The sequence below is a fragment of the Leguminivora glycinivorella genome, chromosome 19, assembly GCF_023078275.1.
Source record: "Leguminivora glycinivorella isolate SPB_JAAS2020 chromosome 19, LegGlyc_1.1, whole genome shotgun sequence".
Classification (NCBI taxonomy): domain Eukaryota; kingdom Metazoa; phylum Arthropoda; class Insecta; order Lepidoptera; family Tortricidae; genus Leguminivora; species Leguminivora glycinivorella.
This window is the reverse complement of record NC_062989.1, coordinates 12,214,901-12,235,789: the sequence shown is the minus strand read 5'-3', so window position 1 is coordinate 12,235,789 and position 20,889 is coordinate 12,214,901. Positions and strand designations below refer to the sequence as shown.

The 20,889-nt window shown below is 42.0% G+C and overlaps 1 protein-coding gene across 5 annotated transcripts in view; it reads left to right on the top strand.

Annotated features, from left to right (window-relative positions):
* The window catches only part of LOC125236829 (clathrin heavy chain), an 80,629-nt gene that overhangs the window by 42,770 nt on the left and 16,970 nt on the right, over positions 1-20,889 (top strand). For 3 of the 5 annotated variants that reach the window (XM_048143761.1, XM_048143763.1, XM_048143762.1), the window contains 19 exons: positions 2,836-3,032; positions 3,423-3,603; positions 4,126-4,319; positions 4,530-4,756; positions 4,928-5,099; positions 5,512-5,790; positions 6,008-6,226; positions 6,582-6,724; positions 12,719-12,853; positions 13,833-14,055; positions 14,609-14,783; positions 15,944-16,098; positions 16,734-16,958; positions 17,217-17,457; positions 17,906-18,063; positions 18,491-18,658; positions 19,333-19,482; positions 20,236-20,367; positions 20,532-20,642. In XM_048143761.1, the coding sequence (XP_047999718.1) occupies positions 2,836-3,032; positions 3,423-3,603; positions 4,126-4,319; positions 4,530-4,756; positions 4,928-5,099; positions 5,512-5,790; positions 6,008-6,226; positions 6,582-6,724; positions 12,719-12,853; positions 13,833-14,055; positions 14,609-14,783; positions 15,944-16,098; positions 16,734-16,958; positions 17,217-17,457; positions 17,906-18,063; positions 18,491-18,658; positions 19,333-19,482; positions 20,236-20,367; positions 20,532-20,642 (3,485 nt within the window). The other 2 variants (XM_048143765.1, XM_048143764.1) reach the window with 2 other exon arrangements.

Genomic DNA, 20,889 nt, shown 5'->3' with positions numbered 1-20,889 from the left:
CAACTGGATAAGACTAGCCGAAGACTAGAGAAAGGCGCACTAGAAGAGAGGCCTATGCTCAGCAGTGGGCGATAAAGGGTTGATATGATGATGATATTAATGATGATGATATACTGCACTCGACTCGTGTGCTAGGGCTTTAGTCTCCTTGATGCTCAGTGGTTACTATGATATCTTATGAAAGCTTCCTTAACCCATTCATTGCCGACGTCCGCATCCGCAATACAGTTAACATGTATCGTGACGCGAATTCGCATCTTGGACAATGAATGGGTTAAACTAAAAAATAATTGATGTTTTGTATTTGTCCCTCTGGATTACATTTAGCCACAACATGTTACATATTTCCTGTACAAATTATAGGGTACAATGCTCGCCTTAGTCATCATTTTTCAGTTTTACCCATTACCCATTTAAAACAACATAACTCTTATTCGCAAAAATGGAATCTCATTATAAACACTAAACATTGCATGTCCAAGTTCACGCGCCGGTCGTTGACCCGCTATCGAGCGTTAAAGCGACAAGGTTATAACTATTTATACACCATCATTGCTATACTACTTTTCTAATATTAGCCGAGTCACAGATTACACAGATACCGCATTTACAAAGATAACTAACGAAGATACAACACGTGCAATTATACTTGTAAAATGATATATTTACTAATTTACTATAAAATTGTAGGTATCTCTAGAGCTAAAGCCTGACACGTGAGTGTCCGGGAGCGTGGATATAATTTATGTAATTTTTCTTTTTTAAGTATGTAGTAAAAAAATATTTTTAAACCGTGTTTCGAATATCTAATCAATAGCCGGGTCCACACAAAGCGAGGAACGTCCCGAGGCAATATATTCACGCTCACGCAACGAACGTCCAATATAGACGTGCCTCGGCCGGGGCAGGATGCTTATTAGTACTACTACTACTACTTCTCGGTCTTGAGCGGTATCGCGCCAGCTTTCAACGACGCCGAGCTCACGGAAGTCTACCTCCAGCCTACGTCCAGCAGGACGGCGTCCAATCGGTCTCCCCAAGTAGGCCCTTTTGACTGCCCGATCTTCTCCCATTCTTTCAAGGTGACCTAGCCAACGGAGACGATGTGCTTTGGTTTCACCTATTATATTTGGCTCGGCTACCAGTTTTTCAATTTCGGCATTTTTGGGGCAGGATGCTTAGCTGAGCAAAACGCACGCCCTGCCTCGACTGAGGCGCCATGTCTACAAAGCACCTCGTCAGGGCCTCGCTCTGTGTGGACCCGGCTAATGATGCTTTTCATGTTGTGTTGCAATTTTGCTATTATCTAAAAACGCGTAGCGATCAAAACTGTTGGCGTTCAGCCAACTACTGCCTCTTTCTTTGATTTTTTTTTAATTAACGGTCATTTATGGGTGCGAATGAAAGCTTTTCCGCTCCCATACTAAAATTGTAAAGGAGCGTCAAAATAAACCGACCTCGCTTCTCTTACGTGCCCTAGTACGGTCAAGTTATATACATGCGGACAAAGTGCCATAAATATGTGTACACGACTTGTATGCAATAACAGATTTTTGGCACCTTGTCCGTATATATATTTTATACCTTGAAACCTATTACTGTACCAGTTGTGGTCTATGCCGCAAGTTCAAGGGAGCAATTTTTCACGCCGACGCGCTTGCCTTACGGCGGCTGAATACAGATGAAGGTGAAGATGCCAGCTCGTATTGAATTTGGAAATTAATGGTCGTGCCTATCGGTATCTCGATTCACCAGTCGCGCAGATTAATCGAATGAGTGGGCGAATAATATACCTATGTTTTTATTTTGATGATGATAAAGGCAAATCTTTGCTAACTTAGAATCGATTTGAATAGAACAAGGTGCAGGAGTATCATTATTCGTCATATTTTAATAGCAATTTGTCATTAGTGATGATTTGATGACATGACAATGTGATTCAGTGTTACGTTGGTCCGACTCTAATCGGTATCTAGATCCTTTACCTATAAGCACTCAAAACTAACCTTTCTTTGTCATCTTTACTGGTTAACAAAAAACAAAACTAAAAGGTTATCAATGTTATCATCTAAATCTCTTGACTGATAATAAAACAGAGACCATTGTCCTTATTCTCCGAAAATTATATCGTTGATTCGTTGAACAGCCATTTCGCCTTGAATTGGGTCAACAAAGTAACAGCAAGAATAAGCAATGCATAAGCTACGTTTTACGACCGCACGCCCCTTATGGCTGTAGGTACGCCCACTCGCGACACATAAGGAATAGGACATTGCAAACAATTCATTAAAAAAAAACCTAACGCAATGTTCTGTTGGTGAAAGTTTGCTATTTTATTCTTTTGAAATGTAGGTATTTTAATAACCCACTAAGGCCCACTTGCGCCAACCACTTAATTCAGGGTTAGCGGGCTGTCAACTGTCAAATTCCATATGAACTGGTGGGTTAACCCTACATTTTCGTTGGTGCAAGTGGCCCTAAGGGACCGGAAATATTATTTTAAAGTATTTTTTTTTCTCTAATACTCGTGTCAGTATTTTTAAAGTACTTGTTAATTTAACTTAATATTACTGGAACTTTTATTACAAATCGCTTGTTTTAGGTTTGGTAATTTCAGTGCTATCAAATCATACCCCTCCTTTTGCGCTGTCGTAGACGGGTAAAAATACGAGAAGGTGAGGTGAGACGAAGAACAATATAATATGTAGCTTACGTATCGCGATCTACCGACCTCAGCTTTAGGTAATATGAGAAAAGGAGCAAGCGAGAATCGGACTGGTTCTTTGCACAACTCTTTTCATTAAAGTAACCCTTAACATGTTCTTCCTTCCACAGGCGTGAACCGCAAAGGCCAAGTCCTCTCCGTGACCGTAGAAGAGGACTCCATCGTGCCGTACATCAACACGGTGCTGCAGAATCCTGAGCTGGCCCTACGCTTGGCTGTTCGCAACAACTTGGCCGGCGCTGAGGAACTCTTCGTCAGGAAGTTCAATATGCTGTTCACTAACGCCCAGTACGGAGAGGCGGCCAAGGTCAGTCAGTCTACGGAAGTAGCTGATTCTTGCTTCGTAAAATACGGTCTGAGCTATCTGAACACAGAGCTAGCTAGCTGCTGGCTGGCTAACTGGCCAGTAATGGATCTGGACTGAGAAGCTCAACATAGTCAGAGTTGTTACCAAGCAGGTACTGATCAAACAACTCCAAGATATAAGCTGGAAGGCTCCAGCTGACGCAAATTATAACACGTATGCTTACTTTTGACGAGACGAACATTTGGACCATAATGCAATTGCTTCGCAAAGCTTCAGTTTTGGACATAATGCCAACTATGGGATGATCTCATTCAGTGGAGACTTCTAGAGAGATGACTAGATACATAATTATTCGTTTCTATATTTTGATCATGATGATGTTTGATTCAGGTGGCAGCAATGGCGCCGCGAGGCATTCTCCGCACGCCGCAGACCATCCAGCGTTTCCAGCAGGTTCCAACCCAGCCTGGACAAACGTCGCCCCTGCTCCAATATTTCGGCATCTTGCTCGACCAGGCGCAGCTTAACAAGTTCGAGTCGCTCGAGCTTTGCAAGCCAGTCTTGTTGCAAGGCAAGTGATTCATGAGCTGTAGTACAATAAGCTACCAATCCCAAAAGCCTCTGAATTTTAGAAGCCGTTAAACCTATTTAAAGGTTTCTTTTTGCCCAAATGTAGTGTCTAAAAATCTTTAAGTTCAGTGCACTGTGCGGTCCGTGACACGTGTTCAAAGTCACTTTGCCTACTGCTAGCCATACCACCTGAGCACACCTCGGACACTGGCGATCAAATATATGAAAGAGGCGCGTTCCTAGCACACAGTCTAAGCTCGTGTAGGTGAACGCGTACTATGCTTGTATGAGTGAAATATGACAGGTCGACTGTTTGCGTTTTTGACAGGCGGTAACTGTGAGGTAACCGAGAGGGGGTGGGCGGCACTTTCAGCGGGGAGCGGGAGTGGCCATACTGTACGATAGTACTCTTTATTATACTGTGACCTGAGACACTATTTTGCCTTTAGAAGACTGATTATAACTGAATCGAAATGCTATTTAATTATGAGAGCAAAAATCTTTACGAAATATTCATTTCCAGGTCGCAAGCAGCTGCTCGAAAAGTGGCTGAAAGAGGAAAAGCTAGAATGCTCCGAGGAGCTGGGAGATCTGGTGAAGCAAGTGGACCCCACGCTGGCTCTGTCCGTGTACCTGCGGGCGAACGTGGCCAGCAAGGTCATCCAGTGCTTCGCCGAGACTGGCCAGTTCCAGAAGATTGTGCTCTATGCTAAGAAGGTGGGTGCTTCTGTAAAAGGTGACTGACTATAAGACGAAAACTGCGAATGCTGAAAGCAGGTGAACCAAAATTGGCTCTGTCAGTGGTGTCTTCTCTTCCTCTGTCAAAAGTACCATCTAAATATGCTCGGAAGAGATTCGAGAAACGGGAGTCATAAGTTGGTAAGACACCGTGCGAGCTGTATTAATATGAGCCTGTTTTTCTTGCAGGTTGGCTACACGCCAGACTACATCTTCCTGCTACGGTCCGTGATGCGCACGAACCCCGAGCAAGGCGCCGGCTTCGCTGGCATGCTGGTCGCTGAAGATCCACCTCTGGCTGATATCAACCAGATAGTGGACGTGTTCATGGAGCAGAACATGGTGCAGCAGTGCACTGCCTTCCTGCTGGACGCGCTCAAGAACAACCGCCCCGAGGAGGGGCCGCTGCAGACCAGGTCAGCTCCACTAGAGATACCTCCCTAGCCAAATGCCGGCTTCGTAGCCAAGCTGGTCACTGAGGACCCGCCTCTGACCAACATCAACCAGACGGAGGATTGCGTATGACTGACCATTAGCTCTATTCTGGAACTGGATTCATCAGAATCATTGATATCTGTTTTCCGTAGGCTCCTGGAGATGAACCTGATGTCAGCACCCCAAGTGGCCGACGCGATCCTCGGCAACGCGATGTTCACGCGCTACGACCGCGCGCACGTGGCGCAGCTGTGCGAGAAGGCCGGCCTGCTGCAGCGCGCGCTCGAGCACTACACCGACCTGTACGACATCAAGCGGGCTGTGGTCAGTACTGTAGTCTGATGTTAGTTGCGACCGCGGGCAACTGCGCGATGTTCACACAATGCGCCCGTGGCACAGCAGTAACTACTCCTGTCGTATTATGCACTCCTGGTACAAAGCTGTTCGCTCTGTGCGTGACAGCCGCTACTTTTGCGGATAAAAGTTCAAACACTGACTGACGGCTGGGAGAATATCCCATGTAATTTTATGTTTTACTCATACTCACTTAGGCACTTACTTGGCAACCAATTATGTAAGACACAGTGAACAAACTATACAATGGACAAAGAGTAAACTGTTGGGTTGGGTTGTGGAAACTCTTCAAACGATCATTACATCATCAACTAGAATGAGACTTCGCCATACACCAAGTCATATTTCAAGATAAAAAACTAATATTCTATATCCTCCCCAGGTCCACACCCACCTGCTGTCAGCCGAATGGCTGGTCACCTACTTTGGCAGCCTGTCGGTCGAGGATTCCCTCGAATGCCTCAAGGCCATGCTCCAAGCCAACATCCGCCAGAACCTGCAGATCTGCGTCCAGATCGCTACCAAGTACCACGAACAGTTGACTACAAAGGCGCTTATTGAGCTGTTTGAGAGCTTCAAGACTTATGAGGGACTCTTCTACTTCCTTGGGTCCATTGTCAACTTCAGCCAGGACCCAGAAGTTCACTTCAAATACATTCAGGTTAATGTCTATATTTAAAAAAAAATACCAAATATGTCCGGTCAACATCCAATGTCAAATATATCATGTTTTGAGATGTTCGCTAGCCAGCACCAGTGCACGAAGAAAATTAGTGGGGCTCATTATTTTCGTTAACCCGGTCACCCTCCGTGTACACTGGGGAGACAACAAACGCTCTTTTAAAAAAAACTTACATTAATTGTTTCATATTTTTCAGGCTGCCTGCAAGACCGGTCAAATCAAGGAAGTCGAGCGCATTTGCCGCGAATCCAACTGCTATAACGCTGAGCGCGTCAAGAACTTCCTCAAGGAAGCGAAACTACCTGACCAGCTGCCTCTCATCATCGTGTGCGATCGCTTCGACTTTGTACATGACCTAGTACTGTACCTGTACAGGAACAGTCTGCAGAAGTACATCGAGATCTACGTGCAGAAGGTAACTATCTCTAGTCAAGGCATGGGAATTTGCTTCTCTTGCCTTCCCTCTATGGAATCGACAGATTCCTCTCGCGGTGTATGATTATGTTAGGTAACAGACATTCAAACATTCTTCAAATAAAATTCGTGAGTTTCCAATATCTAAACATCGATGTTAGCTTCGCAGAAAAGAGTAGATTTTTTTATCATAGCATTCTTAACTGTTCTTTTTGAAAAGTGTCAAAATCTATCAAGATAGTTGCCATATGTAAAACGGTTTACATACACGGTGGTGCTTAATGCCTATTTTGGTTCAGAGAAATTATAACGTTTGAAGACCAATAAACTAGATAATAATAAGTGCCGTATTCCAGGTGAACCCCTCGCGTCTGCCTGTTGTCGTGGGCGGCCTCTTGGACGTGGACTGCACAGAGGACATCATCAAGAACCTCATCCTGGTTGTGCGAGGACAGTTCTCTACTGATGAACTGGTGGCTGAGGTCGAGAAGAGAAACAGGTGAAGATTGTTTCAATTCAAATTCAATTCAATTCAAAATATCTTTATTCATGTAGGCCTAGTTACAAGCTCTTATGAATAGTTCATTACATATATATTATGATCTTAATCTAACCTAATTATCAGAGCAATTTATTGTTGTAAATTATTGTTCATAATAATATTGAGTCTATAACATACAATTTCATATAAAAATAATCGTTAAACAAAAAATATATAATTAGGTATATGTATATATAAAAATACATGTCTAGAATATTTCTAGGAAAAATCCAATGTCCAAAAAAAATACAATATTAATTTCATCAACAATAATAATAATAATAAACGTAAAAATAAGAAACCATTTCGAATAACAATTAATCCCACGTTGTTTTATCATTCATGTAGTCTTGTGTTGTATAATAAGCTTTGGAAATGAGTACACGCTTTACATGATTCTTAAATTTATTAATTGACAAGTCAGTAATATGATTCGGAAGTTTATTATAGAATCGAACACAATTACCCATGAATGATTTTTTAATTTTACAGAGCCGTGTGAAGGGCACCGCGAGTTTATGTTTATTTCTAGTATTTATATTATGTACATCACAGTTTTTCTTAAAATTACAAATGTTTTTATGTACATACATAATATTCTCATAAATATATTGACAATGCACTGTCATTATATTAATGTCCTTAAATTTATCTCTAAGTGAGTCTCTATAGTTCATTTTATATATTGCTCGAATAGCCCTCTTCTGCAGAATAAATATGGTATTTATCTCTGAAGCACTGCCCCAAAGTAAAATACCATATGACATAATGCTGTGAAAGTAACTAAAATAAACTAATCGAGCTGTTTTCACGTCTGTTAACTGACGGATCTTGCTCACTGCAAAAGCTGCAGAACTAAGTCTATTCGAGAGGTTAACAATATGGGGACCCCACTGAAGTTTAGAATCTAAAGTTATACCAAGAAAAACTGTACTATCTACCAGTTCTAATTCCTCATCCTTCACAACGACACTTGTTTGCTCATTCCTTACGTTACTATTAGTGACAAACTTAATACATTTAGTCTTTTTTTCATTTAATAATAAATTATTAGCATTGAACCAGTTCACTACTTTAGAGATAGCATTGTTTACATCACTGTGAGCTTGTTGCTGTCGTTTGAGTTTGAAAATAAGTGAGGTGTCGTCTGCAAACAATACTATATCATGGTGGGTCTTTACAAGGAATGGCAAGTCATTTATGTAGATAAGGAACAGAAAAGGCCCCAATATTGATCCCTGTGGTACACCCATAGAGACCAATGACCCAGTTGATCTCTGTCCATTGACATCTACCCTTTGTATTCTACCATTTAAGTAGGACTTGAGTAAATCTAGTGCTGATCCTCTGACTCCATAATAATGTAGTTTCCTGATCAATGTTTCATGACAAACACAGTCGAAGGCCTTAGATAAATCACAAAAGATACCTAAAGCATCTTGTGACTCCTCCCAGGCATCGAAAATATGCTTAATTAGCTCAACACCAGCATCGGTTGTCGAGCGACCCCGTGTGAAGCCAAATTGCTTATTATGCATTAAATTATTAACGTTAAAATGTCGTACTAATTGAGAAAGAACTAATTTTTCAAATATTTTACTGAAAGTTGGCAGCACAGATATTGGTCTAAAGTTAGTGGGGTCAGAGTGGCTGCCGGATTTAAATAAAGGAGTTATTTTGCTATGTTTCATTAGATCAGGAAACTCGCCGCAGTCAACACTGTTGTTGAATATAACTGCTAAGTCAGGCGCTACAATCTCAACTAAGGATTTTACGGCATGGACGGAGACCCCCAGAGGTCACTAGTTTTTTTGACATTAATTGATTTAAATGCCTTTAATATATCTGAGGTACAAACATGTTCAAAATAAAGGACTCTACAACACTCAGGAACGTTTTCCTCTAATAATGTGACGGCAGATAAGGGTGATGAATTTAAATCCTTAGTTGTGAATGCTGGTATCTCGGTGAAAAATTTTTCGAACTCTGTTGCTACTTCAAAATTGGAATCTATAATTTTGTTATCAATATTCAGTTTAATATCTTTTACTGCGTGTTTCGAGCGACCAGTTTCCACATTAATTACTTTCCACGTTGCTTTAATAATGTCAGAGCTATTTTTTATTTTATTACTAAGATAATTTCGCTTAGCGATATGACAATCTATCTTGAACTTCTTCGAATATTGCTTAACATGTTCTTTAAATTCATCACTCGTATTAAACCGCCGTTCTTCATACAAGGCATACAATGCACGTCTTCGTTGATGTAACTCTGCAGTAGCCCACTCACTAAAAACTGATGCACCACTAACTACGACCGATTTTGAAGTAAATATTGCATTATAATGTTGCAGAAAAGTGTGAAAGAATGAATTATACATACTATTAGGACTCATATCGGAAGACAGGGAGGGTAGCGCCTGAACTAAACTTTGCTTCATTCGTTCCACGCGGTCGGAGGTTACTGGTACAAAAGTCATTTGTTTTCTCAAAGTATTTTTCCTTAATGTCTCAAATACTATCAATTGGCCTAAATGGTCTGATTCTAAGTTGCTAATTACATCTTTAGTAGTAGGAAAAATATCAGTGAAAATATTATCTATACAGGTGGCACTAGTGGCAGTCACTCTAGTAGGCTCCATAAAAATATGATTGAGATTACATGATTTGAAAAGATTCAACAATCTGATACTTATTGTTGAATTTTCCAAGATATTTACATTAAAGTCGCCGCATATAAGTATTTTTTTACTAGAAGATGATATTTTAAGTAGCACAGATTCCATAATTTTTTCAAAAGTTTCAAAATTACTTAATGGCGGCCTATACACACAGACAACAATAAATTGCTCCAATTCTACAGCACTTAGTTCTATAGTCCGTTCAACAGACATGGAAACAATATCCTTACGTTCCTTAAATTTTAACTGGCTATTTATTATAATTAACGACCCACCATGTATGGAACTATGTCTGGTGAACGAACTTGCCACCTGGTGATTATTAAATTGAGGCATTAATTCATTGTTTTTTAACCAGTGTTCAGTAATGCATAAAATGTCTACATAAAATTCGTTCATGAATAGTTCAATTTGTAAATCTTTTCCTCTAATACATTGAATATTTTGATGCACCAGGTGGATATACTTTCCTTGCTCACAGTATTGATTCTTATAGTTACTTAAAATTAAATTGCCAGAGACAGAATCTTTTGTCTTAGAAGCTAGTTTAAATCATTGGTTATGACTGGAACCAATTCCAAGTTCATACTTTGCTGCTCAATAGGAGCAGTGTTGTCTGCCAAATTCTTGGCAGAAATGTCAAATAAATAGGATAGCGATAAAGCTATTTGTCTTTTATAATAATTTGAAAGGTAACATTTACCTTTAGTCAAAAACACCATAGGCATATGGTATTTACTAACAAATTTGTTAGTGTCAATTATGCTAACCTTACTACTATATGTACAAAGATTATATAAAGCTACATTCAACTTATGTCTAGTGTTATTTTCTTTTTTTCTGCCTCTGACATCTGGTTACAATAGGGAATGTAAAGAAAATAATTTCATGCACTGCCAATGAGTTTAATTGTTCATAATATTTTACTAAATTATTTTTGTTTACATTACCCCTATTCCCCATAAAGATAAGCAGTGTTGTCTTACTATTGATATTACTGTCGTTTAAAATGTGTTTAATGATATTTTCAAAGCTGCTATGAGGCAGACAGTTATTGATTGTACTAAGTCCCTTTAAGTAAAAATTTAAAAATGAGCTCATATTGCTCCCAATCTCATCACAGTACATAACAACATTAGGTTTAGGTGTGCTTTGTTGTGAAGTGTGGAAGGGGCCATTATCATTCATTTGCCCCTGCGGTAAACTGTCACACAGGCTTGGGTCAAGCGCACTGGTCGACAAATCTCCAGTCACTTGCTTACATGCACATGCCTGGGCATTTGTCAACGACTCAAACCGCTCTGAATTATGCTTAATCTGGGATATTAAATCATCCATGGCTAAAGAATATTCACTAATAACTTTTTTTGAACTCTCATTTATCACATCTAAAGATTTTATTGAATCCTCTAGGCTTTGAATTTTTAACTTTAATGCCTGTGTGTCAGTTTCATACTGTAATCTACTGTGTTCTAACTGAGCTGTATACAAATCTAACTTATCTACTAAACTTATATTAACTTTACAAAATCTCAATTTTTTAAAAAACAATTTATTAATTTTTGACATCTTTTGATTTTTTTTGATCAGTTTATTTAATTTTATATACTTCTTTAGTTTGTTTCCGCTGCAATTTACTAACCTTGGTGTAGTGGCATCATTGGTTAAGTCTGTAGTTACTGAAGGGTTTTCAATTGCTGCGGTAACCAACTGAGATGCAGGCCGGACCAGTTCCTCGAACAAGGTCTGAGTGTGTGCCGCAGCTGCTTGGTTTTGGGCCTCCCGTAGCTCGTAGATGTGTTCGTGGGCGTCGTGCAGTGCTCTCTCCAATGAGTCGATGTCTTTCAGGGCCTGTTCATATGCAGCATTACACTCCATAAACCTGTCAACCGTCTCCTGAAGCCGGGCCCGCTCCGAGTTTACATTATTAAAATCACTCTCTAGTGTACACAGTTCCTTTTTTAACTTATCGTTTTTATCAATTATCAATAATAGCTCCTTCTCACTGTCTTCTCTTTCACTGAGCAATTGAGCACTAAACTCCTTGGATTGTTTTAATTCCAGCAAGGTAAGTTGGAGCTTATCACACTTCTCAGGCTCCTGCTGGAGAGCCGCTGCTGCAGCGGCGGCAGCTGCTCTGCGTGTTTGCATTGTAAATGGGTTTTTAAAAGAATTAAAAACAAAACAAAGCAAGGAATTGCCTACTCAAGCTCAGCGGTTACTTACATGAAATAGTGACGTTTCACTATGCCTACACTTGTTCTAGCCTTGTACAATGATTAACACTGAAAAAGAAACACAATCGGTACTAACTAGTGATAATAAGACTCAGAAAGTGTACAAAGGCGAACAGATATTTCAAATTTATAACCTATAACGGCTACAAACCTGAGACATCAAAGACACTTGTAAACGTCACTAAAGCACTTCACTACTTATATTTATACAAAACTTAATGTTAAATATACTAATTTCACGCTTTAAATACTAATTAATACTTAAAATATGCTTAAAAAATAATTATTTCAAAGGGACCTAGCAAAATCAGCTGCTTATCGTTTGACAGCCAGGGTTTTTAAAGTTGTTAATCTATACCCTCTTTCCGCACGCCATACAAAATATTGTTAGGGGCTTTCTGATCATCGTTGTGTTTAAAATGGAGTGGAGTTTAATTTGTTCGAATATATCTAGGGATAAAGGAAATGTTGCTTGGGCGACGGGAGGATACTGCCTGTTTAGACGATAATGTAGTGAATAGAAAGCTTATTTTTCTTTCAGGCTTCATTAAATCCTATACCAGGGCAAACGACGCAGCGGACCCACGCTGTTACGTCATCGCCCAAATCGATTGATTAATTTTAATATTGTTCTCTTTTATTTCTTGTCTAAGTTTCGTGGGTTTCCTGGCGCATTGGTTATACTTTAATGTTAGTTAGTATTCCAAAAATACACACTAAGCGTTTTTTGCGAACCGCCAAGGAGTGGAATGCCCTGCCTGAGTCTGTGTTTCCGCATAAGTACAATCCAAGTCTCTGTAAAGCAAGAGTAAATAGGTATCTCATAGGTAAGCGTGCTCCAACGTAGACCGCATTATCACTCACCATCAGGTGAGTACTAAAAAAGAAAGTTTGTGCCTTCACGTGTTTTATCATTTTATCAATAAATAAATAGATACGCTTTTCAATTATTCTCTATGCTAGTTACGTCAACAGTTCCTGATGGTGAAATGTGACTTTGGAATTTGAAGCTAATAATAATATGTCTTCTAGACTGAAACTGCTGCTGCCTTGGCTAGAAACGCGAGTGCACGAGGGCTGCAATGAACCCGCCACACACAACGCGCTTGCCAAGATCTACATTGACTCCAACAACAACCCCGAACGCTTCCTCAAGGAGAACCAATGGTAAGATGAAGAGAGATATGTCACATACATACACTTTAAACACGTCTCCCTTAGGGTTGTAAATAGAAAAAAAAACCAAATGTTTTTTTTTTCAGAATTGTGAAAAAAAACATGAAAAAAAAACCGAGCACCATGGTTTTTTTTCTAAATATGGTTTTTTTTCAGATGAACAAATAATACGACAATAACGGTTTTTCGTGAGTTGTAACGTGTTTCAATAACAATCACGTACATTTTAATTCAATTAACATTCAGTATACAAACGTTTATTGGGGAATCCCCGGTGCTGCGTGTAGCGTGGAGAGGCGGTGGTGTTGCCAACAGTAAATAGTGATACTACCAACTACAGATTTCGTAAATGTTACTTTTATAAGACCAGAAATTAAAGTTATTTGATTAAATTCGTTAAATAGTTAACATTAAGTCTAAAAAACCGTATAAAAGTATTAACTACTTTGCAAATTTTGAGATTTCGTACTTTAGAAAAAAAACATACTCCAGAAAAAAAACTGTTTTTTTTTCACGGTTTTTTTCATGTTTTTTTTTCAAGCTAGAAAAAAAACCGTTTTTTTGCAACCCTAATCTATCTCCCTTAGGAAGTAACTAAGTAATCTTCTTCTTAGCGTAATCGCGGCGTTTTGCTTCGCCTTGTGAGAGCCTGGGGTATGGTTATGGGGCCCGTATTCACTGTTGATATCATAATTTCATTTTTGTCGTCAACCCGTTCGAACCATTTTTTCCAGTTGTTTTACAGCCACGTCTATAAACACCTATACATATCGAAACTTATTACTGGGGATGAATGTTAAAAATTGAATACAGGTGTATAGATCTATGTAGCTGACCGAGTGACCGTATAATGGAAAGGTTGTCTTTATGTTCGAGTTGGGCCCGAACAGGCAACCTTTCGCTTCTAAGTCAAGCAATGTAATCACTGGACTTTCAGTCTGCAGTTATGTATTTGCTTGTTATTTCACAGGTACGATTCCCGCGTAGTGGGCAAGTACTGCGAGAAGCGCGACCCGCACCTCGCGTGCGTGGCGTACGAGCGCGGACAGTGCGACCGCGAGCTCATCGCCGTCTGCAACGACAACTCGCTCTTCAAGACGCAGGCGCGCTACCTCGTGCGCCGCCGAGACCAGGAGCTCTGGCTGGAGGTGCTCGCCGAGTCCAACCCGTACAAGCGGCAGCTCATCGACCAGGTGTGTACCGGCAGCTGTTCCAGAGCAAGCCTACGCGCAAATACGCGACCTAGACTAAACCCCAGAAGTCATTGTCATTACAGTATTCTTTCTTTCAACTATCCACTGCCGCCCCACAGAGGAAGAGGCTTTGTCCTCAAGTGCAGGGGTCCATTCCTCGAAGCTACAAGTTACAGTTTACAAGCGGTAGTCAATGGACTTATATAGACCGTGATTACCTTTTTGATTTTTGTCGAGCTCCCGATATTTCGACGCAGTTGCATGCATCATGATCACGGAAAACGGTAGTCAATGTCTAATATGACAAGTTGGAAAGAGGCTTCCGCTTGTAACTTGTAACTTTCAGTTTTGTGAAATGGCCCCTGACCTACTGTTAGGGCTATTAAAATTAGTAAAGGTAGAAAAATCAGTTCATAACCTGCTAATCCATTGTATACCGCCCTCGGCACTGAAGGTACTTATCATAACCGACTCATAAGGTACGATCATACTTTGATATAGCAAACTTTAACAATATCCAAGTACAGACCTTAATTTTTCACTTTTACCACAGGTGGTCCAAACAGCTCTCTCAGAAACGCAAGACCCCGAAGACATTTCCGTGACAGTGAAGGCATTCATGACCGCCGACCTGCCCAATGAGCTCATTGAACTGCTCGAGAAGATCGTGCTCGACAACTCCGTGTTCTCAGACCATAGGAACCTGCAGAACTTGCTTATCCTCACAGGTGAGACACTTAGTCACAAAAAAAAACAGGTTGACTGAACAGTAACAGCTCTCTCAGAAATGCAGGAGCCCGAAGATATCTCCGTGACAGTGAAGGCGTTCATGACCGCCGACTTGCCCAAAGAGGTCAGACTTTAGTCACAAATATTTGCAGCTGTCCAAACAGCTATCTCAGGAATATAAGTTTCCCAAGATATCTTTACTTCGAGAAAGAGGTTAATCGTCGAATCCGACTCGGTTGGGCAGCGTTCGGGAAGCTAAGATACGTCTTTTCGTCCAATATTCTGCACGTCTGAAGACGAAAGTGTTTGATCAGTGTGTGTTGCCAGTGATGACATACGGTACTGAAACGTGGTCGCTTACAATGGGCCTCATAAGAAAGCTCAAGGTCACCCAAAGGGCAATGGAGAGGGCTATGCTAGGAGTCTCTGCGAGATCGTATCAGAAATGAGACCATCCGCAACACAACCAAAGTAACCGATATAGCCCTCCGAATCGCTAAACTTAAGTGGCAGTGGGCGGGGCACATTGCACGTAGAACCGATTGCCGTTGGGGCGGAAAGGTTCTCGAGTGGCGACCGCGTACCGGAAGGCGAAGCGTGGGTAGGCCCCCAACAAGGTGGACTGATGACCTGGTGAAGGTCGCAGGAGTCCGCTGGATGCGGGTGGCGCAGGACAGCAGTGGACGTCTTTCGGCTGATATGATGATGATGATGAAGATATCTTTATGACTGAGTCTTCATGATAGTCCACCTGTCCATCAATCTTGACAAAACTTTGGTCTCTGATAGACTGCAGAACATGTTAACTAATGACCAACATTTTAATGAGGCATTTGATCCTTCGTCAGGTGGTCAGTTGCTTAAGCCAAGGTTAGGCCATCTTCATCTGCATCAGTTCAATTTCATATTACTTTACCCTTAAGTTGTTCAAGTAAACCGGACCGTCCGCGCGGAGCTACCAGCATCCGCACGACTAATTTGTCTGAAGTTGGTTTTGTCGTCCGCGCGGACCTGTCTGCTTTACTCTAAAATGCTCCTTGAACTTAATACATATTAGTCCGGTGCGAGGTGTGAGCCATAAAGTCGCAAACAGGAACTAATGAAGGTCTCACTGAAAGTTTCATATAAATCTGAGCTAACTTTAATCTTACTTCTACAGCAATAAAGGCGGACCGCACTCGCGTTATGGAGTACATCAACCGCCTCGATAACTATGACGCGCCCGACATCGCCAACATCGCCATCAACAACGAGCTCTACGAGGAAGCCTTCGCCATCTTCAAGAAGTTTGACGTCAACACCTCTGCCATCCAGGTACGTACGATTAACTACAACTCAATAAAGTTACCTGACTAATGTGCAAAGTGACTAAAGTGACTAAGTTGCAATCCGTAGGACGTAATGTGGGTTCAAATTTGAACCCCGACTCGTACCAATAAGTTTTTCTGAACTTTTGCGCGAAATTTCATTTGATATTTGCCAGTGGCTTTTCTGTGAAGGGAAACGTCGAAACCAGAATAAACCAATAGGCTAGTTTCCTATACTTAAAATAAAAGCTCCACAAAATTTGAAGAAATATATGGACAGTAGTTATATTTCAACAAAATTTCTATTTAATAAGTCAAAGAGAAAGATAAAAAGTAAATGAATTGACCATGACGTCACTCCTCAGTATTTCATAGTAATTCCATACTAGCAAATCGTTTTGACAGTTCTTAAAAAGAAGCTGATTTGACTAGTAGGAAACTAGCCTATAAGGCCTATTTACCCTTCGGGTTAGAAGGCCAAATCTTGGGGTTAGTTGTCAAAGCGGACAACCATGCTTAAAAAAATTAATCTTCTTTGTCTTCATCAAATGCCCTCATGTCTGGTACCACAGAAAGAACTGTAAAAGTAGTAAAATTTGTACTTTAAATTAAAATAATATACAAATTCTTATTTTTTTCCAGGTGTTGATAGAACAAGTGAAGGACCTAGAGCGCGCGAACGAATTCGCCGAGCGCTGCAACGAGCCCGGCGTCTGGTCTCAGCTCGCCAAGGCCCAACTGCAACAAGGCCTGGTGAAGGAAGCTATCGACTCCTACATCAAGGCTGATGATCCATCTGCCTACATGGATGTGGTTGCTACTGCCACACAGGAAGAGTCTTGGGACGACCTCGTCAGATACTTGCAGGTGATATATACTCGTGTGGTCTCGCCAAGGTCCAACTCCAGCAAGGGCTGGTGAAGGAAGCTATTGACTCCTACACCAAGGCTGATTATCCTTCAGCTTACATGGATGTGGTCGCTACGGCCACTCAGGAATAGTTGTAGGACGACCTCGATTTCGATTCGAGAAAATAAGGCCTACCATATTTTGGTTACTTTTTAACTTACGTTTTGTTCAAGTCTATAAGATATGGTAGTTACCATATCTTATTTATATTTCCAGATGGCCCGCAAGAAGGCGCGCGAGTCCTACATCGAATCGGAACTCATCTACGCGTACGCCCGCACCGGCCGCCTCGCTGACCTCGAAGAATTCATCTCCGGGCCCAACCACGCTGATATACAGAAGATCGGAGACAGATGCTTTGATGACAAGATGTATAACGCTGCCAAGTTGCTCTACAACAATGTTAGCAACTTCGCAAGGCTGGCTATTACGCTCGTGCACCTAAAGGAGTTCCAGGGTAAGTCCTTGGGTTTGACCATAACAACCATAAAGTCTTGGATTAAGCCAGTCTCGTTGTTTGATACTGATTCTGGCCCGTTTAGTCATGAAACTTCCTCTAGTCTTAGTTCTTTGGAATATTTTAAACCTTTCATTCTTTCTCGCATTCTAATTAACACAAGTTAAATTATAATCTATAGAAAATATTTCAACTTGTGCTATCTTAAAGTAGTCACACCACTATTTCTTTCCCAGAGGCCTTGGTCACTTTTCATATGTGTAATTTATTTCGGCTTTCCCGCATTCTTTTCTCTTCCCTGCATTTTGTTGTAAATCGCCTCCGCAAATAAGCAATGTTTCTGCGGAAGGTGGAAGGCATTGATTTGCGAAGTCCTAGAGGTCCGCAGGTGTTTAAACATCTGCGTGTCACTTGACGCTTGTTAACGTATGTTGTTCCTCTGCCACAGGCGCGGTTGACAGCGCACGTAAAGCCAACTCCACACGCACGTGGAAGGAGGTGTGCTTCGCGTGTGTGGACGCCGGCGAGTTCAGGCTGGCGCAGATGTGCGGCCTGCACATCGTGGTCCACGCGGACGAACTAGAGGACCTCATCAACTACTACCAAGTATGTATCTGGTGTTGTAGGTTTTAAATTTTCGTTTGGTGAGCGAAGTCACGTTATGATATTTTTATTTCTGTAGAATATAAGTTTTACAACTTTGTTGTCAAAGCGGACCCCAGGCACATCTCGGACACTGGCGATCAAATATATGAAAGAGGCGCGTTCCTAGCACACAGTCTGAGCTCGTGTAGGTGAACGCGTACTACGCTTGTATGAGTGACATATGACAGGACGACTGTTCGCGTTTTTGACCGGCGGTAACTGTGAGGTAACCGAGAGGGGGTGGGTGGCACTTTCAGCGGGGAGCGGGAGTGGCCATACTGTACGATAGTACTCTTTATTATACTGTGCCCCAGGCATGTGCCGTGGCAAATGCCGGGATAACGCAAGGAATGATGATAAGTTTAACAACTTTCGTTTATATTTTCAGGACCGAGGACATTTCGACGAGCTGATCAGCCTACTAGAAGCAGCACTAGGTCTGGAGCGCGCTCATATGGGCATGTTCACGGAGCTGGCCATCCTCTACTCCAAGTACAAGCCCGCCAAGATGCGCGAGCACCTCGAGCTGTTCTGGTCCCGGGTCAACATCCCCAAGGTGAGCCACAGTCCCCAGGATTCAGATCATTTAATGAACGGGTCCACACATGGCAAGGGACGTCGTGAGGCAATCTAGACGTGACTCGTTATGTGTGGACCTGGTTAATCACTCTTGCATTACATGTACATATTTTAGAGTAACTTTTGTACTCCCATTATTTTACACTTGGCTGTATCTATTGATTTTGTTTGTGCTCTATATTAGCGCAAGTTTCACATGGATGGAGAAACAAAAACATGCAACAGCAGAGTGAGCAAAGCTGTAGGTACGCGACGCGTAATTTACGCGTCAAACTGACTGAAATAACTTCATGTTGAACTTGCCCAGTTAGTGGAAGGCCTGAGTGCACGTTCATTTTGGGCGTTTAGGGGCGGGGCGTACGGCGTCCATGTCAAACAACTGAAGCTCATATAGGTGTCCAGTAGGGCAATCATGGTCGCGCGATAGATGATAAAACATCGGGCCGTCCCTATCGCACTTACAAATAGTGCGATAGGGACGGCCTTATCATTTATCGCGCGACCGTAATTGCCTGCCTGGGTCGACGCTGCATAGATTGTATTTACGCACGCTCCGCTGAGGCCTTCTTACACTTAGTAGATCTGCAAAGAAAATTCAAGCAAATGATTATTGTATGTTTGTCTGTTTCTAAAAGAATTTGTTATTGTCAGGTTCTACGCGCGGCTGAGCACGCGCATCTATGGTCGGAGCTGGTGTTCCTGTACGACAAATACGAGGAGTACGACAACGCGGCGCTTACCATGATGCAGCACCCCACCGAGGCCTGGCGCGAGGGACACTTCAAGGACATCATCACTAAAGTAATTACCGAATGTATAATTAATAATAAATAAAATGGGATAGGAGACAAACGAGCAGACAGGTCGCCTGATGTAAGCGATCACTGCCGCCCATGCACACCCGAAACACCAGAAGTGTTGGAGTTGGGTTGCCGACCTTTTTAAGATGGGTGTACGGCTCTTTTCTTGAAGGTTTGAAGGACGTATCGGTCCAGAAATACCATTCCACAGTTTAGCTGCGTGGGGCAGGAAGTTTCCTTGGACGAGGTACATCCCCACAGACGGAGCTGCTAAGTGCAGCAAATTTTGTCTAAAGGTGGTCTTGGGAATTGTAACCATAGTCGTATTCTGTACACCCATAAGCTTAGAATGGTCGTATGCTTGACGATAATATGAAGCGAATGTATTTTGTAATATAAGTCTTACCGTTACTGTAATACATAATAATAAAAAAAAAAAAATAGGTCCTTAAATAAAACTACAAACTAAAACTAAAATCTAAACTTAAAACACTAAAACTAAAATATAAACTATAAATAAAAGATTCGCCCCAAATCGCCGTCCACTGGCAACGTGCCCAGAAGGCTGGCAGCATTGCCACGTTGTATGGCAAATAATTGGCAATGCTGATCCGCTGTGCCAGATATGACCCAGCCCTCAGGTCACGTGTCAATTCTATAAGCTTGCGGCTGCATTCTTTGAAGACCCTGTGGGCGCCTTCCCCCCAGGCTCCGTTACTTGTTATTTAAGTACATCTTACCCATCGTGTTCCAGGTGGCAAACATGGAACTCTACTACCGGGCGATCCAATTCTACCTGGACTACAAGCCTCTCCTCCTGAACGACCTGTTGCTCGTGCTAGCGCCGCGCATGGACCACACTCGCGCCGTGAGCTTCTTCACCAAGGCGGGCCACCTGCAGCTCGTGAAGGCCTACCTGCGCTCCGTGCAGAGCCTCAACAACAAGGCCGTCAACGAGGCGCTCAACTCGCTGCTCATCGACGAGGAGGACTACCAGGTATACTGCTGCTAGTGCTGCACACATGGACCACAGTCAGCTGCTTCACCAAGGCGGGCCACCTGCAGCTCGTGAAGGCCTACCTGCGCTCCGTGCAGAGCCTCAACAACAAGGCCGTCAACGAGGCGCTCAACTCGCTGCTCATCGACGAGGAGGACTACCAGGTAATATTATACTGCTATTTTACTATTAAACGATGAGGAGTCAGTAGAAGAATGTGATTTGACCCCTGCACAAGTCGTGGGACGACCTCGTCATCCCCAGGAGAGGGTAACAGGATGAAAAGAAGTAGTCTACTTATGACCCCTCTTAAAAAGTTTCTGAAAGGAGACTGGAGAATTCACAAAGAATTCCAGGTTTCAAACTGGGTTGTGATAATCTTTATTAGTTGCTTCTAAGAAAGTCTCATTG